Below are 26,595 nucleotides of genomic sequence, written 5' to 3' on the forward strand. Positions count from 1 at the left end.
TGCAGTGTGGGCTCCCTGGGCTGTACCTGAAGTCCAGCCAGTGCACATCTGGGCCAAAGTCAGTTGTGTCGCCATGCCAAGGCGCCATTTGCCTTAATGGACCCACCTTGGCATGTAGTATTTGGGCCTAGCCAATGTTTCGTTCCAGAGGTTTGTTCTCAGGTTGTATTGGCTGCGCCAAAGGCAGGTGCTCCTCTCCAGGGAAAGTGACTTAAGATGCTAAAGCCCACAGCTGTGCTTCACTGTTGTCACAGTGGAACCGTGCCACCATGAATCTTTGTTGGGCAGTTGTGTGTTCATTGCAAAAGACATACCATTCTACCCTGGGGCCAGGGAGGAAAGTGGCCTTGCTGAGTTAATTACTTAGATTGAAATAATATTAATATTTATTAAAAATGCTTTACAGTTTCAGCACAGTTGATTCTTGCCAACTGTAAAGAAGGAAGAGAAGGATAAAATGTGGGCCAGGAAAGGTGTTCCCATTAACTACACACCAGCCACAGAGTTTCAAAGTGTCCTTTTCAAAATCCATTGCAAAGGGGGTTTGAGGCAGCATGAACAAAAGTCATAAAAATAACTCTAGTTAAGGAAGGAAAAAAATACTCACACCAAAGAAACAAGACACACACACACACACACATGCAGAGAGAGAGAGACACAAGGTTCTAAAGGTTAAGACATTCTGGCAGGAAGGAATTTCATCGTGCACTTCCTGGAAGAAGATAGAATAAGGGAGAAAGAGCCTGGGGTTAAAGCTCCGACGACTGGAGGGGGAGGAAGCAGGCTGGTTCATGAGGAGAGGATTTTCCCCCTGGATCCTTTCCTAAAGATGTCCTTTATACAGAACTGCACTGAGGGGGTGTGGAGGAATCCAGACTCACAGAATCTTCCATCCTGCGTTCTTCCTGGGGCAGATGTGGCTCTCATACAGCCTCTAAGCACACCCTTGTGGTATAATGACACTTATGCGGTATATACGTAAATATGTAGAAAAATGTCTCGAAAGACTGGAACCCACGCACATACACAAGCCCACCACCCAGTGGAGGTGGAGGTGGGGGCTGGGGTGGGGTAGGAGACAGTTTGTCCATAGGGACTTATTTATTTATTTTATTTTATTTTATTTTATTTTATTTTATTTTATTTTATTTTATTTTTGAGACCGAGTTTCCCTCTTTTGCCCAGGCTGGAGTGCAGTGGCACAGTCTCGGCTCACTGCAACCTCCACCTTCTGGTTTCAAGTAATTCTCCTGCCTCAGCCTCTCGAGTAGCTGAGATTACAGGTGCCTGCCACCACGCCTGGCTAATTTTTGTATTTTTGGTACAGACGGGGTTTCACCATGTTGGCCAGGCTGGTCTCAAACTCCGGACCTCATGATCTGCCCCCCTCAGCCTCCGAAAGTGTTGGGATTACAGGTGTGAGCCACTGTACCTGGCCCATAGGGACTTATTTAAAAAAAAAAAAAAAAAAAAAAAAGGCCAGGCGCTGTAGTTCACGCCTGTAATCCCAGCACTTTGGGAGGCCTAGGCAGATGGATCACCTGAGGTCAGGAGTTCGAGACCAGTCTGGCCAACATGGTGAAACCCCGTGTCTACTAAAAATACAAAAAATAGCCGCGCATAGTGGCGTGCCTGTAATACCAGCTACTCGGGAGACTGAGGCACGAGAATCGCTTGAACCTGGGAGGCAAAGATTGCAGTAAGCTGAGATCACACCACTGCACTCCAGCCTGGGTGACAGAGAGAGATGCCATCTCAAAAAATAAAAATAAAATTTTTAAAAAGGGTGGAGGCTCAGAGCTCCACTGGTATAGGTGCTCCTGACAGTGGCTAGGCTAGCATGGGCCAGGACTGTGGCTTTCTTGGAATCTAGCTTGACCCACAGAAAGATGGTGGTTAAGACTTTAGCATACCAGCCATAGTGGCTTACCACACACCAGCCATGTGACCTTGGGGAAGGCATGTGCCTCAGTTTCTCCTTCCATAAGATGGGGCCCTAATGCTTCCCTTGCAGGATTGTTCTGAGGATGGTGTAGGACAAGGCAGTCTGTTATCCTTTAAACAGAATATCCAGAGAAGTGACTAATATTCATTCCCTACAGGGACCCTACTCTGGTGATCCTTGGGCCACATCTGCCCATGAATGTGGCTTGTTTGGCCTGCAGACTGCTGGAAACATTTCAAAGCTCAGAGCTGCCAGGCAGGGCACAATCCTCCCACCTCCCCCATGACCCCTGCATACCACTGGTTTCCACCTAAGCCCACTCCTCTCTCTTACCTGCCTGACCCCTGCCTGCGCCTGCTTCCCTCTCTCAGTTCCCTCTCCACCAGACATCTTGGTGGGGACAGGGCAGCTGATGGCTGGGGGTCAGATGGGCTCTGGACCGGGGAAGGAAGATGGGTGGCCATGTCATAGAAGTCAGGCACCCTATTAGGAAAGCTAGGATGCCCACCTTGTGACTGTGCTGGACTAGATGGTTTCCCCATCACCCACCACCTCTTTAAAGGAAGGCGTTTCTGTCTCACCAGATGTCCCTATGGCAGTAATTTTGCACAGCCAGTCATTGAAAACTGCCCATGCTGTCTGTCCCAAATAGCTGTTTCCCAATGAATTCACAGCATGCACTTGCTCTGTGCCTCTGCTAAACAGAGAATCCATCCATATAAACATGTAAAAGAGTGCTTTGGGAATCGACTTTTCTGACAGTTGGCAAAGAGTAGCCTGTCATCCGCAATTGGATGATTGAAGCCGAGTTCCTGTGGCGTAACACAGGCTGGACGGTTCTCCTTCTAAATTGCTGCAGAAACCTCTGTAACTTAGTGATCCTGAAATTTGTTAGCTCCTACTCACCTAGCATTCGGGAAGGCTAAGCAGGAGGTTAGTATAGGTGAACATCTCCGGGGTCTCGGATGCCATCTCCCAAGAGCAGATCAGAAGCCAAGGCAACGTGGGAAATAAATGATCTGAAGGTGAAACCCACAGACCGCCGCTTTTCTGATCAGGTTGGTTCTTAGAGCACTATTGCGAGAGCAGTGCTGTCCAGGAGAGAATGCTGTGTTTATTCATTTGCTATTCCAAAGTAAATTATTTATTTATTTTTATTTATTTAGAGACGGACCTTCACTGTCGTCACCCAGGCTGGAGTGCAATGGCACGATCTCAGCTCACTGCAACTTCCGCCTCCCAGGTTCAAGCAATTCTCCTGCCTCAGCCTCCCGAGTAGCTGGGATTACAGGTTCACACCATCACGCCAGGCTAATTTTTGTATTTTTAGTAGAGATGGGGTTTCACCATGTTGGCCAGACCAGTCTTGAACTCCTGACCTCAGGTGATCCATCCACCTCGGCCTCCCAAAGTATTGAGATGACAGACGTGAGCTACTGCACCCGGCCCAAAAATAATTGTTGGGTGGCTACAGTGTGCCCTTGGACAAGACGGGCAGGGCCTCAGCTGTCTTGGAGCCTAACTTTGAGTGGGAAAAACAATAAATAAGTTAAAAGCTGATAAGCAAGACCATTCAGAGACTAAAAGGAAATCAAACAGGGCAATAAGATAGAGAGGGGACTGATGAGATGGGGCTGCTCTGGAGGGATGGCCACAGAAGGCCCTGAACAGAAGAAGGAGGAAGGCTGTGGGAGTCTGGGGCAGAGCATGCCAGGCAAGTGCGCAGGCTCTAAGGCAGGAACAGGCTGAGCCACGCCAAGGAACCAAGGCAGGTGCCGGGAGCCGGAGTCAGAGAGGTCAGTGGGCACCCCTGAAGGGGGATAGGATTTATTGTCAGTGCCATAGGAAGTCACTGGGCAGCTTTAAGCAGGAGGCTCCCAGGATCTGATTTCAGTTGTTAAAGAAAGACTCACTGCTGTGTGGAAAATGAAGTGAGCGCAGCGTTTGGGGGAGACAGCCCCGAGTGGAGGCAGAGAGACCAATTGGAGGCGACGGTGGTGTCTCTCGGGGAGACCCTGGTGGCCCAGGCAGCAGCACACTCGGGCGAGGGGGTCAGCTCCAGGGTGTGTTCTGGAGAAAGAGCCGAGGGACGTGCCGACACACTGGATGTGAGTGAGAAAGTAAGAGGGGACGAGGGGATGAGGGGACGGTGAGCTTTTTAGCAACTGCTCGAATGATGGACTCGTTTTTAAGATAGTTGAAGACTAGGTTTGGAGAAGGTGATTTCAGAATTCTGTTCAGGCACACCAGGCACAGTGATTCACACCTGTAATCCCAGCGCTTTGGGAGGCCAAGGCAGGAGGATCCCTTGAGCCCAGGAGCTCAAGACCAGCCTGGGCAACAAAGTGAGACCCCGTCTCTACAAAAAAATAATTTCTTTTAATTAGCTGGCCATAGTGACGTGCACCTGTAGTCCCAGCTATCCAGGAGGCTGACACGGGAGGGTCACTTGAGCCCAGAAATTCAGGTTGCAGTGAACCCTGATCAAGCCACTGAACACCAGCCTGGGCAACAGAACAAGACCCTGTCTCTTAAAAAAAAAAGAGACCATTCTGTTTGGGCATTTTAATACTGGAATACCTGTTAGATATCCAGGAAGAGAGGCCAAGCAGTCACTTGGGTCTTGGTGGAAAGGTCAGGGTTGGAGATGAAAATAACTGGGAGCCTGGGACCTGAATGAGACCACCTGGAGAGCGAGGGAAGAGCACTCAGGAGGCTTTGGACTGAGCCCCGGACAGCCCAGTCCTTCAAGGTGCAGCCGAAGAAGAGGAAGTAGCCCAGGAGTCGGGCAGACTCAGCCAGCGAGGCAGGAAGAAAACCGGGTGGGTGCAGAGCCATACAAGCCCCAGGGAGGAAAGTCATCGCAAAGGAGAAGAAGCTGCTGAGTACTGCCGAGCCACCACACCCACCCACTCCCCACCCCCTAGAACTGAGAAATTCCCATTGCCTATGGCAGTCGGCTGGACCCTGTAATTTAGGAACCAGACACTTCTGAGAGTCATTAGTAATGGCACCAGGACAACAGGTATAAATCAGAATTGTCCCGGACAGACAAGGATGGACCGTCACCCTAGTTATTGGTGCCCGGGTCAGGTAGGTTCCACGTGCAGGTGGAGGTAGAAGCCCAACGGGAGGAGGAACAAGCGGTAGTGGGAGGAGGAGCCACAGGGACAGTGGCACTCAGAGATTCACTTATAGGGTGACGGACAGATCATGGGGGACCCCTGCAATGGAATATTCCTTAGCAGTAGAAAGGAAAGAAACTATCAGTTGCCATAACACAGGCGAATCTCAGAGCAGTTACGATGACTGAAAGAGCCGGGCAAAAAAGACTACATGCAACATGATTCCTTTCTGTAAACATTCCAGAAAGGACGATCAGTGTATAGGGAGAGACCACAGCTGGGTGGTTGCCTGGGGCTGGGGAAGGAGGAAGGGGAGACAGGGGTTACCAGGGGGCACGAGGAAACCTTAGGGGTGATAGGTACGTTTGTTCTCTTGAGTGTGATGGTTTCATTGGCATAGACACATGTTAAAACTTATCAAGCTGTATCCGTTAAATATGCACAATTTATTGTATGGGATGTGTATTCTATTCCTTGATAAAGCTGGGAAAAGAGTTTTGCTGTAAAGAGGATGAGACAAGTGGAACAGTAGCAGGATGTGTGATTTTATCTTAAGCATAGAAGGAATAGAGCTGAACCTGTGTGACATGGGGGCATTTAGGCTGGCAGAGAGAGAGGAGAGCGAGGTGGGGACCCTTTGTGAAGGTTACTGCATGTTACGTGGAGGGCTTTGGAATTTATCCCATCATCAGCATGGTTCTGCACCCCGTCATGTGAAGAAATCACCTGGAGAACTTGTTTTGAATCCAGAAGTTACCTACAGGCTGCCCTTGAGGCAGTGGTCGTCACACGGCATCCTCCTGGCTCCCTTCCGACTGCAGCTGCTGTGGACATGGGACAGTCCCCGCATGGGGACAGCGCCCTGCCTCAGGTGCTCGTGGGGTGCTCTGCCGTGGGAGCACACTCAGCTCGTGCATGTGTGGGTGCATCAGTGCCCCGAGGGCAGCCTTGAACTAGCAGTGGATAAATGTCCCAGTCTTGGAGAGACATTTGCAACATGCATTTAAGCAGAAGACTCCCATGATCTGATTTCAGTTAAAAAAAAAAAAAGACTCCCTGCTGCATAGAAAATGAAGTGTGAGTGCAGGATTTGGAGGAGACACCGCAGAGTGGAAGCGGAGAGACCAATTAGGAGGTGGCAGTGGTGTCTCTGTCAGAGACCCTGGTGGCCTGGGCAAGGAAGGCAGCAGCACATTCTGGGCAGAGAGGTCAGACCCAGGAAGTGTTCTGGAGAGAGAGGCGAGGGACAGCTGGCAGACCGGATGGGCAAGTGAGAAAGAGAGGGATCAAGGGGGCCACGAGGTTTTTGGCAACTGCTTCAAGGATGGAGCCATTTTTAAGATAGGTGAAGACTAGGGTTGGGGAAAGTGAGTTCTTGGAGTTCCACAGAGGGCCCCCATGGGAAGGAGCACCAGTTGGCCACAGCAGTGACCAGCTCAAAAAAAATTGGGTATTTCCTTTTTCCTACCCTATCTTACTTTCCCCATTTCCTCTTGGACTCACCTGCCAAATACTCGACTTGCACCCAAGTCCTTGTCTCAGCCTCTGCTTTTACGGTCTCCCAATTATGATGCCTGCCGAGGCCAGGAAGGCTGTGTTTTATAAGCACTTCAGGCTTTTTGACGCAGATGGTCTCAGGAACTGGACTTTAAAGAACACTGCTATAGGCTGTGAAAAAAACATGAAGGATTTCACACAGGGGAATGACTGGACAGATTTGCTCTGGTAGAAAATTAACTCGGGTGGCAATATGAAGTCCAAGTTAAAGTAGCAAGAGACGGGAAGCAGGGGGACCAATTAGTAGGCTATTACAAATGTCCCAACAGGAGGTAATGATGACGAAGGCAGCGATTGAGGCCGTCTCTGTGAAAGTCCTTTGATTTATAGAGTATGTAACGGTTCACACGGAAATGAGACCAAGCCTAGTTTCACACCCCCAGCACTGTCGTTTTCAAAAGCTCGCATTTCTAGCATTTCACATTTTCTTTTCTTTTTTTGGTATCTTCGACTTCCAAAATTTCATACATCAGTCTGATGCTATGCATCTTCACTTTGTTAAATCTTGTGGTTTCAGGATCTTGACATTGGTGCCAAGAACGTGAAGCTTTACGTCAACAGAAACCTCATCTTCAATGGCAAGTTAGACAAAGGAGACAGGGAGGCCCCGGCTGACCACAGCATCCTGGTTGACCAGAAGAACGAGAAGAGTGAGCGACTGGAGAACACCGTGAACATTCACTCGGAAGAAAGCAGAGGCGCCCACGAGATGGCTGGCGCCAGCGGGGACAAGGAGCTTGGTCTCGGTTGCCCACAGCCAGCTGAAACATTAGTGGATGCAAAGCTATCTTCACAAGGAGATGTGTCTGGCGAAAGGAAGAATTCAACTAATTGCGGGAAAGACAGTTTGTCCCAGGTAGAGGAATATTTGAGACTGTCGGCAGCCCCCGCTTTGATAGGTGACATGCCCAGTGCTCCTGCCACCTCCCCACCTGTCAGGTGCCCTCCTGTCCACGAGGAGCCCTCTCTCATCCAACAACTGGAAAACCTCATGGGCAGAAAAATCTGTGAGCCACCTGGGAAAACCCCGTCCTGGTTACAACCTTCTCCCACCGGGAAGGACAGGAAGCAGGAAGGCAGGAAGTCAAAACCCCTCTGGCTTAGTCCCGAGAAGCCACTGGCCTGGAAGGGCAGGCTCCCGTCAGACGATGTCATCAGTGAGGGTCCCAGAGAGACTGAAGCTGGGGATAAAGGCCCCCGACGTGAGCCAGGACGGGGGACCAGCTGGAGTGTCAACACCAAGGAGAGAACCCAGAGGGCAACCCCCAAAGTCCACAGTGATGACTCAGACATCTTTGACCAGCCCCCCAACAGAGAGCGCCCTGCTAGTGGGAGGAGGGGCTCAAGGAAGGATGCTGGCAGCAGTAGTCATGGGGACGACCAGTCAGCCAGCAGAGGTAAGTTCCAAAAAGCAGCCTAACTTGGGCACCATCATCCCAGCGCCTCTAATTGGCATGAAGCCAGTTACTCCCCGGACCTCAGTTTCCTTATCCGCAAAACAAGGTGGTTGTTCTCAACTAAGGGTCACAAAATCACTGTTTCAGGGGCCAAAGAGGTACATAAATGAGTGAAATGGGTACATTTTGCATGGTAAGTTCATAGATGTGTTTGTCATTGCCACCAAAGTATGTCCCTTTGCCCGTTTTTCTTGCAACACATGACTTTTCCAAGCCATTTTGCAAAAGACTGTTCTCCTACCTTTCATAGAGACATTGGTCTCTAATCACTTCACTTTCTCCAGCTGTTAGAAAAATAGGTGGCTACAGTGGCCAGGCCTGAAATCCCAGCACTTTAGGAGGCTGAGGCGGGAAGAGCGCTTTGGCCCAGGAAGTCAAGGCTACAGTGAGCCATGATTGTGCCACTGCACTCCAGCCTAGGTGACACAGCGAGACTCTGTCTCAAGAAAAAAAAGAAAAAATAGTAACACAAGTGTGATGATGCATAGCAATTGACACTTGCCTGGGTGTTGGAAGTGGCACAGGGAATAGTGAGGACTTCAGCAATTTGGAGACCATAAGCCCACCCACAGGGCGGCTGCCGCTCCACTCAGGTTTCTAGTCAGCCTTTAGGAATGCAAGGCCAGGCCGGGCGCAATGGCTCACACCTGTAATCCCAGCACTTTGGGAGGCCGAGACGGGCAGATAACTTGAGGCCAGGAGTTCGAGACCAGCCTAGCCAACATGGTAAAACCCTGACTCTACTAAAAATACAAAAATTAGCCAGGTATGGTGATGTGTGTCTGTAATCCCAGCTACTTGGGAGGCTGAGGCAAGAGGATCACTTGAACCCAGGAGGTGGAGGCTACAGTGAGCTGAGATTGTGCCACTGCACTCCAGCCTGGGCAACAGAACAAAACTCCATCCACCCCAAAAAAATAATGAATGCAAGGCCACTGTACCAGACCTCCCTTTTACCTTTTTCAAGAGAAACCAGAAATGTTTCTTATTTTTTAACTTTGGCAACTGATTGAGATTATTTTTAAACCACTGCATGTGTCAAAAAAAAAAAAAAAAAAAAAAAAACATCTGTTGGCAGGACTCGCCCTGAGAGCTTTGTGAACTTTGCAGTAGATGATTAGATGATCTTCAAGGGCATTCCCGATTATGAAAGGAGAGCCTACCAAGGCAGGGAGTCTCAATATTTGCACTCAGATTTGGCTCCTGGGAAGGAGTACGGATAGCAGCTAGGAGTCAAACCTTTGAATCCAAACTTGGCCGCTTACAGGCCTGAGACCTCTAGCCTGGGCCTCAGTGTTTTCATCTGTAAAATGGTAATGACTTCCCCACCCAGTGTGGCAAGGAAGGAATGAGATGATGGCTTCCAAATAGCAACACCGAACCTGTCACATGATGAGTGCTCAGTGAGTAGTAGCCATTATTTCAACACTAGCTTGGATAAGGTCCTTTTCCATCCACAGAGCACTCAGGACTGCCATGCCAGGGCTCACCCCTAGAGCCTCTGAATTTAACCCCACCCCATACCACGTGGAAGCAAAACCCTGGGGCCAGGCTGCCTGAGCATGTATGCTGGCTCCCTCACCTCCAACCCACACCTCGGGCAGGTTCTGAACCCTGCTGAGTCTCAGTTTCCTCATCTGTAAAATGACACTAATAATACATGGGGTGCTGGGAGGATCAAATGAGATCATACTTGTGGAGCATTTAACACAGTGCCTGGCACACAGGAGCTCCCAAGAGAGATTAGCTGTTCTGTCGTCATCATCCCCCTCTCTGTGATGCTGCCTCTGGGTGAAATATCTACGCAACGCCAAGGCATACATTTTGTTTTCCAGTTTTATTTTCTTATTTTCTTTTTTTAAATTTTTATTTTAAGTTCTGGGGTACATGTGCAGGATGTGCAGGTTTGTTGCATAGGTAAATGTGTGCCGTGGTGGTTTGCTGCACCTGTCAACCCATCACCTAGGTATTCAGGCCAGCATGCATTAGCTATTTTTCCTAATGCTCTCCCTCCCCCCACTGTACCCCCCAACAGGCCACAGTGTGTGACATTCCCTTCCCCGTGTCCATGTGTTCTCATAGTTCAGCTCCCACTTACAAGTAAGAACATGTGGTGTTTGGTTTTCTGTTCCTGCATTAGTTTACTGAGGATAACGGCTTCTGGCTACATCCATATCCGTGCAAAGGACATGGTCTCGTTCCTTTTTATGGCTGTATAGTATTCCATGGTGTGTATGTGCCACATTTTCTTTATCCAGTCTATCACTGATGGGCATTTGGGTTAATTCGATGTCTTAATGCATGCATTTTTTAATGATTCAAATCAGCATCTTCTCTATTAGGGAGTGTCTAGCAGATATACCCCTGACATGTCAGTTAGGGTACAGGAACAAGTTCCTCAGACTCCAAGTGTCATCCTGGGCAGAGCTGCCTCCTCTGATTCCCCAACCTTACAGATTTTTGCTGCTCACCCCTTCTGAGACTTAACACTGAGGCTCAGTCAGCTTCAGGAGGAGGGTAAGGTGGAATGAAAGAGTTGAGGAGCTCTCTGAGGGCAGGCGCCTGGCTCATGGCAGGTCCTCCACAGTGTGGGAGGGCCATTGTAAGAAAGAACTGCAGTGGCTGGGCGCGGTGGCTCACGCCTGTAATCCCAACACTTTGGGAGGCCGAGGCGGGCAGATGACAAGGTCAGGAGATCGAGACCACGGTGAAACCCCATCTCTACTAAAAATACAAAAAATTAGCCAGGCGCGGTTGCGGGCGCCTGTAGTCCCAGCTACTCGGGAGGCTGAGGCAGGAGAATGGCATGAACCCGGGAGACGGAGCTTGCAGTGAGCCGAGATCGCGCCACTGCCCTCCAGCCAAGGGGACAGAGCGAGACTCCGTCTCAAAAAAAAAAAAAAAGAAAGGACTGCAGTGACCGGGTGCACAGCATGCTTGCGGTAAGCCAGGCTCTGGTCCAGGCGTGTTACCTAAATAACCTCCTGACAGACTCATTTTACAGATAAAGAGAACGTGAGATGTAAGGAACATTTTTCAGGTCACATAGACAGTAAGCGTTAAAGCAGGACTCGAACCCATACAGATCAGCTCTACCATACATGTTTCCAAACACTACCCTATAGTAGTCACAGCCTATGGTCACAGCCATCATCACCCGACTGCCCCGGGAAGGCCAGGCATTCCAAGCTTTCCCAGCAAACAGTCATGCAAAGCCTCCAGGAGTTCCGAGGTAACGGTGTTACTCTAACTTGCCCAAGTTCAGGAGATTTTGTTTCACTTTAATTTCTTTCCAAGCATTTCAGTGCTTGGCTCAACGGCACATTAAGAACCAAGCCCCTGAGATTTCATGCTTGTTAAGCCAGTCGTGCTAAAAAGGAAAGTTGCTTAGAAATTTTAAATTATCCATTACCTAGCGCCAAATCCCATAGCCATGCCCTTCCAGAAAGGTACAGGCCAGCCCACCAAGAATGCTGGTGGAATGAATGACTGCCCAAGTTCTGTTCTGGGATTGGAATTTTGTTGCCAGTATAAGAGCCTGGGTACTGGGTGCACCCTCACATCTGTAAACGCAGCACTTTGGGAGGCCAAGGTGGGAAGATTTCTTGAGGCCAGGAGTTCAAGACCAGCCTCGGCAATATAATAAAACCCCATCTCTACAAAAGTTAAAAAAAAAAAAGCTGGGTGTGGTTGTGTGTGTCTGTAGTCCCAGCTATTCGGGAGGCTGAGGCAGGAGGATCCCTTGAACCCAGGCACTGAAATGCCTGAAAAGAAATTAAAGTGAAACAAAGTCTGCAGTTCAAGTCTGGAGGTCAAGGCTGCAGTCAGCCATGATCACACCACAGCACTCCAGCCTGGGTGACAGAGCGAGACCCTGTCTCTGAAAAAAACGAAAATTGGGCTGGGCACAGTGGCTCTTGCCTGTAATCCCAGCACTTTGGGAGGCCGAGGCGGGAAGATCATCTGAGGTCAAGAATTCGAGACCAGCCTGATTAACATGGCAAAACACTGTCTCTACTAAAAATAGAAAAATTAGCCAGGTGTTTTGGCGCACACCTGTAATCCCAGCTATTCAGGAGGCTGAGGCAGAGAATCGCTTGAACTCGGGAGGTGGAGGTTGGAGTAAGCCGAGATCACACTACTGCACTTCAGCCTGGGCGACAGAATGAGACTCTGTCTCAAAAAATGAAATCATAAAATTAAATAAATTAATTAAAATTAAAGCAATATAATGTAGGGAACTTATGAAAATCAAGACAGAGCAGGATCCGGTCTCTTTAAAAAAAGAGAGCAAGAGAGAAAGCGCAAGCCTGAGATATCTTATGCCCAGCAGAGCATCTCATTGAATGCCTTCTGCATTTTGGAATTATTTTCATCAGGGGTCAGTTGTTTACAGGTGAAGGAGATCTCATCAGCCCAGTTTGAGCAGTAAAGAGGGTGTTATTCAGAGAATCCTTAATGATCACCTTGACCCCAAAGGTAGAGAGTGTAGCGACTCATCACAGGGGACTGGAAGTAAGAACCAGAAAGTTGGCAGGAACCAAGGACGCTTCTTTCTGTCTCTTCTGGGCCCTACCTCTTCTTCTCTGCGGGTCCACTTCCCCTCACTTTCCTCATGATATCAGCTTTCTCTGCTACTCACATGGCCTCACAGCTGTATGAGGAGAAATATAAGGAAATGGCCTCACAGTCCTAGAGTGACTATGTCCCGGCTCTTGTTCCTGCAACCAATTCCAAAGTCTCAGGGTAGAAGGTGATTGGTCTACTTGGATCAGGTGTCCACTCCTTGTCCAATCAGTGATGGCCGAAGGGTGATTCACTGGAATAAACATGTCTCTGTGATATCCCTCTAAGTACTTCATCATTTCCTGTTTTAGCAGGAATTACCACATACCTCATGGCAGTGCAGTTGATTTTGACAAACTTCAGTTCAGAGCTCCATAGTCCTATTCATCTCAATCTAGGAGTATGTAGGAAATTTTGATAGCACCGTCTTGTCATTGGGCACCCCTCCCAGATTGTGTTGACTGCAGGTTGAAGGAGTGGCTTTCTGATGTCTGTGCAGATTGTAGAAATGTTGGTGATGACAGGACAGAACACTGATCCCAACAGCTCCCCAGTTCCCATGGAGTCTGCAGACATAGAGGTCCGTGGGCCCCCAGTCAGCTCTCATGTCGAAGAGGTCTAAGAGCAAGGCTCAACTCCTCTGCTTTTTTTTTTTTTTTTTTTTTTTTTCGAGACAGAGTCTTGCTATGTCACCCAGGCTGGAGTGCATTGGCACAATTTCAGTTCACTGCAACCTCCACCTCCTGGGTTCAGGTGATTCTCCTGCCTCAGCTTCCTGAGTAGCTGGGATTATAGGTGCATGTCACCCCACCCAGCTAATTTTTGTATTTGTAGTAGAGATGGGGTTTCCCTCTGTTGACCAGGCTGATCTTGAACTCCTGACCTCAGGTGATCCACCCACCTCAGCCTCCGAAAGTGCTGGGATTATAGGAGTGAGCCACCGTGCCCAGCCATCTACTCCTCTGCTTTTAAACCCAGAGTGTACAACTCAGGGAGAATAGGTTAGAAAGCAGATGCAGAATGAAAGCAAAGTCTCTGCCTGTCTCACGCACTCAGGCAGTGTCCCTGATATGTGGCGTTCGGTGCTGTCTCCTCAGTGCACTTGCAAACCAACCCAGGCCATTCATTTTAGTTGATGGAAATCAAATCACATAAATTGAAGTCATGAGAATCCATCTGGGTAGTTCCTTCTGCCACATGTTAAGCCTCATGCCTGAGGGGATAGGATGGAAGAAACCTCTGGTATCTTTTTAAATGGCAGATGAGAAGGAGGGGAGGGCGGAGGACGGGGCAGAGGAACTGACAGGTGGAGCAGGGAGTCCCTCAGCCTCTAGGCCTGATCCCGAGGGCTACCAGCGTCTAGCCCTTCACTGGCATTTCCACACACCAGGAGCTGTGCTGCACACTGGGACACATCCAGGAGCGAGGATAAGGTGGCAGAGAAGGCCTCTCCAAGGAGGCGGGTGACAAGTGAAGCCAGCTAGGTGGACCTCTGGAAGAAGAGCACTCCTGGCAGGGGCGCAGCAAGGGCAAAGGCGCTGAGGCCAGAAGAGGCAGCCTGGCCAGGGAGCAGGAGGGCCAGCGGGGCTGGAGCCGAAAGGTCATGGTGGGGAGGGCAGAGAGGAGGGGGCAGGAGTCAGCGTCGGCCATACTCAGGGCTGTGGGTGTGGTGAGAGTCAGGTTGTCTTGATTCTCAGTGCAGGAGAGACAATACCAGCTAGAGGGGTTGATGACAAACTCCATTTTAGGCACATGGAGACTGAAGTGACAGAGTGGACATGTCTGAACCTTCCAAGAGGTCGTTGGGATTGAAGGATGGTGCCCAGGGAAGAGAAGGCAGAACTTGACCTGTAAAGTTAAGCAGGGCCTGCCTGGGAACTAGGAGCTAAATGAGGGCAAGGAAGATGGTGGTGTCAGGAGAGGAGCGGCCTGGGCCTTGGGACACCCCCAGACTGAGGGTGTGGGAGGGTGGGACTGGGTTGATGGAGAGAGTTGTCAGTGGGAGAGGCAGAGAACCAGGGAAGTATAGTGGCTCTTATATCAGTGGAGTGGGAGATATCAAATGGCAGAGGTTTGCCAGGGATGTCACACATAGACTGAAAACTGACAAAGACTGGGAGGTCATTGTTCACTTGAGGAAGACATTTCAGTGGCGGGTTAGGGAATTGTAGGAGTCGTACGCATGCAAAGGCCAGAAAGCCACCAGGAGTTTGACTTCAGGCACAGCTGGATCCAGGAGTTCAGAGGTTGTCATCAGGATCCTCCATCTCTTGACTTGTGTTCTCAGTGTTGGCTTCATTCTCAGGCAGGTTCTTCCCAGCGGGTAGCAAGATAGCCTTTGGCAATTCCACATCTACATGCTTCCAGCTTGAGCACCACCAGTTTAAAGAGTACCCCTCTTTGAGGCCGGCTTGGAAGGATGCTATCGGCATTGATCTAATTAGATGGCCTGAAGGTGGGGGGGGGGTCTCCAAAGGATCCCCCAAATCCGAGTGGAAGGGGAAGTAGAGTTTGAGTGAGCAAAACAATCCCACTGGAAAGAGGCACCAGGCGGCAGGGGCTTGAGGGTTGGGGGGGTGGGACGGGTGGCAGAGCGCCTGAGCGAAACAGGGAGAAAACAGGGTCGTGGTCAGAGGGAGCCACAGGAGCAAGTCGTCTTCCTGTTTCGTCCTTTCTTCTCTTCCAGGTAGGAGAGATTTATGCATGTCTGCAGGCAAACAGGGGAAGGTGCCAGTGGGGGAGGAGTGATTGAAGATTCTGGAGAGAGGAGATAATTGATAGAGCCAAGCCCCCTAGGAGACAGGCAGGAAATGGCGTGCAAGGCACAGTGCGATATGAAAGCAGGAAAAACAATGTCAGTGTCAGCAGTCGCTGTTTTTGCAGGATGACACCCTTAGATGGCGGTGAGCCATGGCGTGGCTGTGAGAACAGGCCACTGCGTGGTGTGCACGCCGCGGCTCTCATGTTCCATAAGGAGCGTCGGGCCTTCAGATCAGTCTGGGCCTGTGTTCTCCATGTGGTTGGGACACAGGCTTTAGCCATGTGTGCAAATAAATTCCTTACTTTATAATATACCTGGCTGATTGGCTTTTTAAAATAGCATTTTTGGCTGGGCGCGGTGGCTCACACCTGTAATCCCAGCACTGGGATTCGCCCAGCTGGGGCAGGCGAATCGCTTGAGCCCACAGTTCAAGACCAGCCTGGGCAACATGGCAAAACCCCGTCTCTACCAAAAATATATATATATATAAATTAGCCAAGCATGTTGGTGTACACCTATGGTCCCAGCAACTCAGGAGGCTGAGGTGGGAGGATCACCTGAGCCTGGGAGGTTAAGGCCATAGTGAGCCATGATCACGCCACTGCACTCCAGCCTGGGTGACAGATGGAGACCCTGTCTCAATAAATAAATAAATAGCATGTTTTTTCTTGATTATAAAGGTATTACAGGCTGGGCCCAGTGGTCATGCGTATAATCCCATGTACTCGGGGGGCCGAAGCGGGAGGATCACTTGAAGCCAGGAGGTCAAGGTTGCAGTGAGCTTTGATATCACACCATTGCACTCTAGCCTGGGCAGCAGAGCAAGACCCTGTCTCTAAAAAAAATTAAAAAGAAAGAAAATAAAAGTAATGCATGTAGGGGACTTTAAAAAAATCAAGCTACAAAGAAGAAAATAAAAGTCCTTCCTGCTCCCCACCCAGAAACCAGAAACAACACTGTTAACATGGGTACATGTCACCCGTACCAGGATATGCTGCATTTAAAACTGCATATCTGGCTTTTTCAATTTAACATTCTTTTACAAGCCTTCCACCTGCCATTAAATTGTATTTGAAAACCGTTAGAGTCACATGACTGTGACAGCCTCCAGCACACACCCTCTTGTTGCTGACTCAGACGCCCCAGGCAGCAGCATTGCCCCTGGTCATGTGAATTTCTGCAGTGGGGAGCGACTCCTGGCAAAGTTTCTAACACAGCCAAGTAGTCTTCCCTTGGTTCGCACGATGATTGCATTCTTAGAAAATTCAGTCTATGAAAAATACTTCATGTTTTTGCAAAAACAACAAGATTCTGGATTTGGGTGAACATAGACAATTTTTTTTACTGACCTGAATGGCCCACAGGACAGTCAGAAGCTGTGTGGGACAGGAGACCAAGCTCTGTGCCAGGGCCCCCATGCAGTGCAGGATGGTAACATGCCTGGCCCCAGCCATCCAGTGCCAGGAGGCCTCTTGGCTAAGGAGACAGCCAGGAGCAACCCCGCTGGTTTCTAGAGGGCTCTCCTGGAGGTGACCCTGCCTCGCTGACAGCCACCACATGAGACAGTGTCTAATGGTCCCCACTTCCACACGTGCCACTCACGGGGCTTCCCCCCTCTTTTGTCCTTTCTTCCAGAAGACACCTGGTCTTCCAGGACGCCATCACGGTCAAGGTGGCGCAGTGAGCAGGAGCACACACTTCATGAGTCATGGAGCTCCCTCAGTGCCTTCGACCGCTCCCACCGGGGACGCATCTCCAACACGGAGCTCCCGGGGGATATCCTGGATGAGCTCCTGCAGCAAAAGAGCAGCCGGCACAGCGACTTGCCCCCCTCCAAGAAGGGGGAGCAACCAGGACCATCGAGAGGGCAGGATGCCTACTCTGGAGAGACAGACGCTGGGGGCGACTTTAAAATCCCCGTCTTGCCTTATGGACAGCACTTGGTCATTGACATCAAGTCTACCTGGGGGGACAGACACTATGTCGGCCTCAACGGAATAGAAATATTCAGTTCCAAGGGTGAACCGGTGCAGATTTCAAACATAAAAGCAGACCCTCCCGATATCAATATTTTACCAGCCTATGGGAAAGACCCCCGCGTGGTCACCAACCTCATCGACGGGGTGAACAGGACCCAGGACGACATGCACGTCTGGCTGGCCCCCTTCACATCAGGCAAATCCCACTCCATCACCATTGACTTCACGCACCCTTGCTACGTTGCCCTGATCAGAATTTGGAACTACAATAAATCTCGGATACATTCCTACCGAGGCGTGAAAGACATCACGATGCTGTTAGACACCCAGTGCATCTTTGAAGGAGAAATCGCCAAGGCCTCTGGAACCCTAGCGGGAGGTACGGCGTGTCTGTAAGAATGTTCTCAGAGCCCCTGTCTGCCACTTGCTGAGGGTCTATGGGAAAAAACAGAACAGCTGGCTAGCCAACAACAGATCAGTCCCCTTCCTTCCTTCCTTCCTTCCTTCCTTCCTTCCTTCCTTCCTTTCTTTCTTTCTTTTTCTTTTTCTTTCTCTTCCTTTCTTTCTCTTTCTTCCTTTCTTTCTGTCTTTCTTTCTCTCTCTCTCTTTTCTTTCTTTCTCTTTTCTTTTCTTTCTTTCTTCTTTCTTTTTTTTTTTTTTTTTTTTTTTTTTTTTTTTTTGACGGAGTCTCGCTCTATCCCCCAGGCTGGAGTGCAGTGGTGCGATCTCAGCTCACTTCAGGCTCTGCCTCCTGGGTTCACACCATTCTCCTGCCTCAGCCTCCCGAGTAGCTGGGGCTACAGGTGCCCGCCAACATACCTGGCTAATTTTTTGTATTTTTTTCTTTCAGTAGAGACAGGGTTTCACCATGTTAGCCAGGATGGTCTCAATCTCCTGACCTCATGATCCGCCCATCTCAGCCTCCCAAAGTGCTGGAATTACAGGCGTGAGCCACCGCACCCGGCCCTTTCTTCCTTTTTTTTTTTTTTGAGACAGAATCTTGCCCTGCATGGTGGCATGATTTTGGCTCACTGCAGCTTCGACCTCCTGGGCTCAAGCAATCCTCCCACCTCAGCCTCCTAAGTAGCTGGGACTACAGATGCACCAACCCACCTGGCTAATTTTTGTATTTTTTGTAGAGATGAGGTTTCACCATGTTACCCAGGCTGGTCTCGAACTCTTGGGCTCAAGTAATCCACCCACCTTGGCCTCCCAAAGTGCTAGGATTACAGGCATGAGCCCCTGCACCCGGCCACAGACCTAGTCCATTCATCCCCTCTTACAGCATGGGTGTGCTAGGCCTGACATCATTCAGCTCCTCCCATAAAGCACCTGTCTTGGTCCGGCCCCTAGAACCTGAGTCTGAGATGGGGCATTCTTTGGCAAGTGGCTTATGGAGGTAGTGCTTCTAGGAGAAACCTGGCATAGTGAAGCAAGAATATAGTTTCCAGGAAGCCCAGCCTCAACCAAATATTGAGGGAGCTCTGGAACATAAATTTCAGGTGTTTCCTGCCGGAAGATGAAGGAGCAGGGTGTTAGAACCCCACCTACCAGGCAGTCATTGGAGCCAAGGCTTCCCAGGTTGGGGATGTAACTCCCACACCCTTCCAGGCAAGGCACCTGAGAAAAGGATACAGCGAGATCTGTGTGGGGTACCAGCAGTATCTGGCATAGTGCCTCGCCCACCCCAAAGAAATGTCACTTGCCTGATGACATATCACAGTGATTCTCATGAAATTAGATCCCTTCCTTAGATCTGTGTGATGCTTATGGTCCGTGCATTCCATTTGCAAATCTGTGAAGACTAATAAGGCTCACACTAATCAATACCAGCTAGGGGTTTGGGGTTGTATAGCACAGAAGTGGATGGGTTTAGGCTCTTGATCTACAAATCACTGGGATGGAGTGAGTTGACCCTTCTGTCTCTTGGTAACCCATTAGCCCCAGAGCACTTTGGAGACACGATCTTATTCACAACTGATGATGACATTCTCGAGGCCATATTCTATTCCGATGAGATGTTTGACCTGGACGTGGGGAGCCTGGACAGCCTGCAGGATGAGGAGGCACTGAGGAGGCCCAGCACGGCCGACAGCGAGGGGGATGAGCGGCCCTTCACCCAGGCTGGCATGGGGGCCGATGACCGGGTAAGACTGGAGCTGGGGGGCTGGGGGGAGGACCCCAGATAGGTTTCTTCCCATAACTCAGAGTAGAGCAGGGAGAATTAAGATGGATATCCTTTAAGCTGCTGGTGCCACTGTGTTGACATTTCCCATTTTTCTACTTCGTTTTTTTGTCCTCTATGTCATATTTCATTCTCTAATTATTTCTATTTTTTTATTTTTTTTAACCGAAGTAAAGAAGGTATTCAAATTTTAATCAAAGCCAGGAGAAATGAGCTCTGTGTCATCTCTGCAATTCAGAGGTTGGCAGTCTTGGGGTAGTTTTTGCTTTGGGTTGTGATTTGATCATTCACTGTTGTTTTTGATGGAAGGACTAGGAGCACTGTTCACAGGCAGAGTGACAATTAAAATAATGATCATCACAGCCGTGGTTTCATGAACACATATCATGATCCAAGCAGGGTACACAGTGTTCTTGTTTCACCCTCGCGACAACCCTCTGAGTAGAGACTATTAACATTGCCATTTCGGAGACCGATGCTCAGACGAGTCAAGTGACTTGCCCAAGGGCACGTCGTGACAGAGAAACAAGGGTAGAACTTGAATGCGTGATTCCACAGTTTATGCTTATAATCGATAAGCAACTTATTATTTTTTATTTTGTTTAGAGGTAGAGCCTGGCACTGTCACCCAGGCTGGAGTACAGTAGCGTGATCATGGCTCATTGCAGCTCAAACTCCCGGGGCTCAAGTGATCCTCCCATCTCAGCCTCCTGAGTAGCTGAGACTACAGTGCATGCCACCATGTCACTAGTTTTTTTTATTTTTTGTAGAGATGAGGTCTTGCTATGTTGTCCAGGTTGGTCGTGAACTCCTGGACTCAAGCGCTTCTCCCACCTTGGCCTCCCAAAGTGCTGGAATTACAGGCATGAGCTGCCACACCCAGCCAGATAAACAAATCTTTTAAAATGAAAGATGACCTTCAGGGTCAATTCCGGTCAGGACCAATAGGAAAAAGAGGAGATGGTTAAAGAGGGTAGGGGAGAAATGGGGACAACAGAAGCCACAGGTGATGGGGCTGGGCTGTGGGAAGGTCATAACCGAGGCAAGGCAGCGACATGTCCTGTGGATCCCACGATGCTCACTGGGGCTGTATCCCATAACCAGGCAGAGCATGGGGTGCGGGAGCAGGGCATGGGAAGGCACAGGCAGCTGGGGAGTGCGTGCCCCTCCCCACATCCAAGGAAAACGGCCACCAAGAGTGGCAAGTCTATTGTTGCCAGTTCTCCTGATTTTTACAAGAGAAGCCAGAAAGCTGGATTTTTCTGTAAAATCTCTCCATTTAAAAATGCTGGCAGTGAATTCAGATGTTTTCAAACCTTCTTTGGGCCACAAGCCGTGCCTGTGCTCTGGGTTTGACCCAGGGGTCTCCAGGTGGGAGTCTACCCTGGGCGCTTCCATTTGCCCAGCGTTTTCCAAAAGATGAAGGTGCTCGTAAGGGACTCTGATGGGCCCAGCACTGTGAGGGGCTGCGGGGATCACTCTCTCCGTCTCATGAGAGACCAGCGCCTTCACTTCGTTTTGCACCTCAGCTTTCCTGGCTGTGAAGTAGTAAAGTCTTTTGCCTTCACTTATGGTGCAAAGAGACAGTGAGCAAGTAGTTTATACGTAAGGCCCAAGAAGTGTGTGGCGGCCCACTGTTGACTCTCTGAAGACCAGGATGTTTTATCCTGGTTACCCGTGGAAATCACTTGGGTGAATCTTTAAAAATATGGATGTCGGGCCGCACCCCTAGAGATTCTGCTTCAGTGACTAGCCAAGGTTAAGAACCACTCTGTATGGTTTGAATTCTTCCTTCCCTCCCTCCCTCCTTCCTTCCCTCCCTCCCTCCTTCCCTCCCTCCCTCCTTCCCTCCCTCCCTCCTTCCCTCCCTCCCTCCTTCCCTCCCTCCCTCCTTCTTTTCCTTCCTCCCTCCTTCCTTTCCTCCTTCCTTCCTTCCTTTCTTCATCTCTCCCTTCCTTTCTTCCTGTCTCCCTTCCTTCTCTTCTTCCCTTCCTCCTCCTTTCCTTCTCTCCTTTCTTCCTCTGGCTCACCACATAAGCATTTATTGGGTCCTTCCCTGTTGGAGGAAATCTAAACACCTTAGCTGTTAGCATCAGGCTCCTCCCTGGCTGGTGAGAGCTGCTGAGAAGAATGCAGACCCCAGAGAGTCAGGGTCTGCCCATATCCCTGGTCCCATAGCTTCCACAAAGGCAGAAAAATCCAGGAAGACACACAGGGACTTACCTGGGCACAGGGTGGGCAGTGGTATCTGCAGAAACAGCCAGCTAGCTGTGTGGGCATCACTCATCACTAAACCACCCCCTTTTCCTCTGCTTCTCCAATGCATGTGCAGATCCCAGAGCTAGAGCTCCCATCCAGTCCCCATGTCCCCCAAGTCACCACGCCAGAGCCAGGCATCTACCACGGAATCTGTGAGTACCTCTCCTGGAGCAGTGTCGGGTGGAAGGAGGACCTTCCGGGGTCAGGGGGAGTTGTGGTTACTTGGGACAGGGTTTCCCTGTACAGTCGGGTGGGTTGGACACTGCACAGAGACACCAGGCTGTGGGCAAGTGGAGGCTGAAACCAGCCTGCGCTTAGCTCCCTGGCTCTAGCAGGGCCGTCTCATTCCAGAGGAGGGGCATCTCTTCTCATTTTGCCCTCCCTTAGGGGCATTTTTGCATTTTGCATGCAGACACCCTATGTGTTAGCTGTGGCCCTGACCCAGGAAGCTGTAGTTGGCACCCAGAAAGTGTAGAACAAGAGGACATAAGAGCCTGAAGAGACCCAAGGCATCTGTTGGTACGGTGCCCCAAGCTGTCTCTTCCAACTCCACCAAAGAGCAGATGCACAGGCAGAGAAAACCTGCATCCACTCTGCCCCGGGGGTGGGGGCAGGTGCACGGGCCCAGGGTACCAGGTCTTCTGACTTCTCAGGAGAAGTCGGAAATCTAGAGTCTTACACGAAGTCTCCAGATTCTCAAATGTGGGTAATGAATTTCCTCATGTTTTAAAATATCACATGAGCCAAATAAAACACTTATTGTGTATCTGGCCAGCCAGCTGCCAGTTTGTGACTTCTGAGCAAATCCCAGGGGTTTTCTGCTGGGCCTGTTCATCACCCTTCTTTTTCCATTGATCCTTCTAGCCGGTTCCTCTCTTCATCCATGTGCGTCCATGCCAGCCCCTCCCCGTCCTGGGGAATCTTCAAGCCCAAGGTCACTGCTGATTGTGATCTCCTCCCTCCTGCGCCCTGCTAACCAGGTTCCTGGCAACCTCACTTACTCACTCTCCTGCCCCCTGTGAATGTGACCTGCTTCTACTTTATCTTCTGAGAACAAAAGATGTGACACTTTCAGGCTCCCCTCCCCACCTCCCCATCCTCATCTCCAAAATGAAGCCGGAGCCTCTCCGAATCCCAGTGTCAGCCCTTCCGGTACCTCCCCACGCCATCTCTGGAGTCCACCTGCAGGTGCCTGTGCAAGCCACACCTTCTGCCTAGGATGTCTCTCCGCTCCATCTCGTCTTCTGAAGACCGCCTGTCGCTGACTGAGTTCCCTAGATGCAGACCTTGAGATGGAATTTACTGGGGTGTGCTCTTGTCAGGGAAAGGTGGGAGGCAGGACTGGGCAGAGGGAGAAGCTGGTCTGCGGTGCAACCACTTCAAGGCCTCAGCCTGCTCCACAGGGAGCTCGGAACCTGGGATGGCCCTTTGGGGTCATCCTGAATTAAGTCAGGGGCCATGTCTTTGTCTGTCTGTATCAACATGGCACTGGCAATGGGCTGCCCCTGGGGAGGGGCATGGCTTTTTATTTTACTTTTTAATATGTGTTTATTTATTTTGACATAGTCTTGCTCTGTCCCTCAGACTGGAGTGCAGTGGTATGATCTCAGCTCACTGCAACCTCCGCCTCCCAGGTTCAAGAGATCTCCTGCCTCAGCCTCCCGAGTAGCTGAGATTACAGGTGGCCACCACCATGCCTGACTAATTTTAATAATTTTAATAGAGACAGGGTTTCACCGTGTTGGTCAGGCTGGTCTCGAACTCCTGACCTCAGGTGATCCACCCACCTCGGCCTCCCAAAATGCTGGGATTACAAGCATGAGCCACTGTGCCCAGCTGGGCATGGCTTTTTGCAAGGAGACTGTCTTCAGCCAAGGGCAGTCACAAGTCAAAGGCCTCAGTGGTGAGCTGCCAGCCGTCAGCACTTCCCACCACCAGAAGACTAAGTCCTTCTGTTCCCGGGGGTGGGAGGTGGGGCCTGAGCAGTGCCCTAAGTGAACTCCACATCCCCTCCCTTATAGCCCTTGTGCAACCGCATCTCCTCCCCAGGAGTCTTCCCTATGAAAATTCATCTCTCCCTCACCCACTCCAAAATAACCAATGATCTCTTAGAAGATGCCTTAGAGGAAGTTGCCTTATTCTCATAGCCCCTTACATTCCAGGGCACTCTCAATTACTTTCGAATAGCAGCAGTTTTAAAGGCCAGCCTAACATTAGGCAAGGGCCTGGTTTAAGGCTTGGTTTCATCTCCCAGACAGGCACTATGCTGGGCTTTCTCTGCCTTATCTCGCTGTAACGCTCCTGGCTCTGTTTTCCATGAGATCGGGCAGCTGAGGCTCAGAGAGATGGAGTCACCTACCTAAGGTCACACCGCCAGTACGGAAGCTGGGAGTGGAAGCAAAGGTGTCTGAATCCAAAGCCCACATCCTCACCACACTAGCAGATTGCCTCAGGTTCTCACTGGGAGACCACCTCACATCAGAAGTCTCTGTGCAAGAGTCAGTGTCCTCCATGAAGCTGTGAGGTCCCAAAAGACAGCCATCGTTTTTTATTCAATTTGGTTCTCCCTTAAGTTGGTCAGGATTTTTTTTTTTTTTTTTTTTTTGGCAGGGGATGAATAATGGAAATTTATTTCAAGCTGAGTTCAGCAAAAAAGGGAACTTACTGGCTTATGCAACTAGAAGTTAGGGGTCGCCAGTTTCCACACAGCTGCGTTCAGTTACAAAAAGGATGGCATCAAGACATGGTGTCTCAAGACATGGTGTCTGCCTCCCTCTCCCTGCCTTCTTTTCGTCTCTTGCCATTCTCCCGTTCAGCACCATCCATGTGGAAAGTCCTGGAAGCTCCCGTTTATGCCTCCTTTCTACCCAGCAGTCCCAGATGAAAGAGAACTTCTGTTTTCCTGAATCCCAGTAGTTCCAACAACTATCCCAGAATTAGATCTCTGGGCCTAGCTTGAGTCATGTGCCCATTTTGTTTATTTGTTTGCTTGTTGTTATTGTTTTGAGACAGGTTCTCACCCTGTGGCCCAGGCTAGAGTGCAGTAGTGCAAACACAGCTCGCTTCAGCCTCAGACTCCTGGGCTCAAGAGATCCTCCCGCCTCAGCCTCCCGAGTGGCTGGGACTGTAGGTGTGCCACCGTGCCCGGCTAATTCATATGTCCATCCTTAAGTCAGCCACTATGACTCACCGTGGTGGGCAGGGCAGGAGGTGGGAGATAGAAAACACAGATTGGCCAGGCCTGGAGCCCAGAAAAAGGGGTCAGCCACCCAAACACCCTGAGCACAGGGTGGTTCTCCAGAGCAGGTCAGAGTGTGGCCGCCAGAAGGAAGGCAGGAATGCTGGCCAGGCAGAAGCAGCCACTGTCCCCTTCATCTGATGATTCCCCCAAAGATGCTATCTGTAGATGTGTCTCCTGCTGACCCGGCTCCTGACCTTTCGCAGAGATGTTATTTCAGTGCCTTTGGGAGTCTGGCCCTGGAGTAGAGCTCAAAGACCTTTTTACTGCAAGGCAAGTGTAATTTCTCTTCTCTTCTCAGTAGGAAGGCAGAAGAGCCTCTCAACCAAGCACCCTCTGCGTCTGTTTCGAGGCCTGTGATTTCTGAATCTCTTCTCTGTGAACCTTTAGCTTTTTCCTCGCTGTATTCAAAATCCTCAACCCACTTCACCACTCCGTGCGAGAGCGGAGCGGAGAGAGCTTTAATAAAGTGACCCTGGGGGAATGTGTTGGGGTTGGTAAATATGGCCAATCCTATTAATGTTTTGAAAGGGGATATATGACTTGCTAATTTGCAGATGACACTAATTTTGGAAGTTTTGCAAATATCAGCAGTGATGAATAAGAAAGGAGCTGAGAGGGTTGAAACATGGGGGAGAAATAACAAAATTAATTTCCATTTGTATAAATACTAATTGATACACCAGAGGAAAATGAATATGGCATGTTGGGCATGTTGGATATTAGCTCGAAAAGGAGAGTAATCACTTTCAGAACAGCCCCAAATTAGATGGAATCGCAGTGCAGCTTGCCAGGCAAACAAAGAGATTGCAGGCTTGGGAGAGTCTGGGCCAGCATCTCTTTGTTGTCACAAAGGGAGGTGGCATTTCTCCCTCACGCTGATTTCCATTGTCCAAATCCACATCCTCCTCCACCTGTGGCCCTTTCGTCTCAGGAGTGGTGCCCACAGTCCCTCTGTCACCTGGGTCAAAAGTTTTTTTCCCCTTCCTTCTGTATCCAGACCATTGAGAATCCTGGTAGTGCTATCTCTGAAACAGATCCTGTATCTGTCCCCTTCAACCCTATATTCATTGCCACCAGCCTTGTTCAAGCCATCCTTAACTGCAACAGCTTCCTCCCTGGTCTCCCTATAAAATCCAACTGAAGGGAGCTTTCTAAGATGCAGATCAGATCATGCTGGTCCCCTGCTTCAACATAGAACCTACCAGTAGCTTCCCATTGCAAAGAGAGGAAAATCCAAACTTCTTGATATGATCTAGCCCCTGCCTACCTGTCTGATTTCATTTTCTTCTACTCTCTCCCTTGGCCACTTGGTTCCACCTATGGGTCAAATTTGTTCTCCTCTCAGCCTGGTATATTCTTCTTCCAGAAATGCAAAAGCGTGATAGGTTCCTTCTCAGCACCCTGGTCTCAGCTCAAATGTCACCTCCTCAGGGAGGCCCTCCCTGACCACCTCTGCTTGTATTCAGTCACTCCCTATCCTGTTGCTATGTTTTTTTCATAGTATTCATCACTCTTGGAAC

The 26,595-nt window shown here is 49.9% G+C and overlaps 1 protein-coding gene across 3 annotated transcripts in view; it reads left to right on the forward strand.

Annotated features, from left to right (window-relative positions):
• Window positions 1-26,595, forward strand: part of KIAA0556 (KIAA0556 ortholog) — a 232,651-nt gene that overhangs the window by 184,084 nt on the left and 21,972 nt on the right. For all 3 annotated transcript variants that reach the window (XM_030925123.1, XM_030925124.1, XM_030925125.1), the window contains 4 exons: window positions 7,145-8,024; window positions 17,047-17,769; window positions 19,332-19,537; window positions 21,908-21,986. In XM_030925123.1, the coding sequence (XP_030780983.1) occupies window positions 7,145-8,024; window positions 17,047-17,769; window positions 19,332-19,537; window positions 21,908-21,986 (1,888 nt within the window). The remainder of the gene's footprint in view (window positions 1-7,144; window positions 8,025-17,046; window positions 17,770-19,331; window positions 19,538-21,907; window positions 21,987-26,595) is intronic.

The sequence above is a fragment of the Rhinopithecus roxellana genome, chromosome 20, assembly GCF_007565055.1.
Source record: "Rhinopithecus roxellana isolate Shanxi Qingling chromosome 20, ASM756505v1, whole genome shotgun sequence".
NCBI classification, from domain to species: Eukaryota; Metazoa; Chordata; class Mammalia; order Primates; family Cercopithecidae; genus Rhinopithecus; species Rhinopithecus roxellana.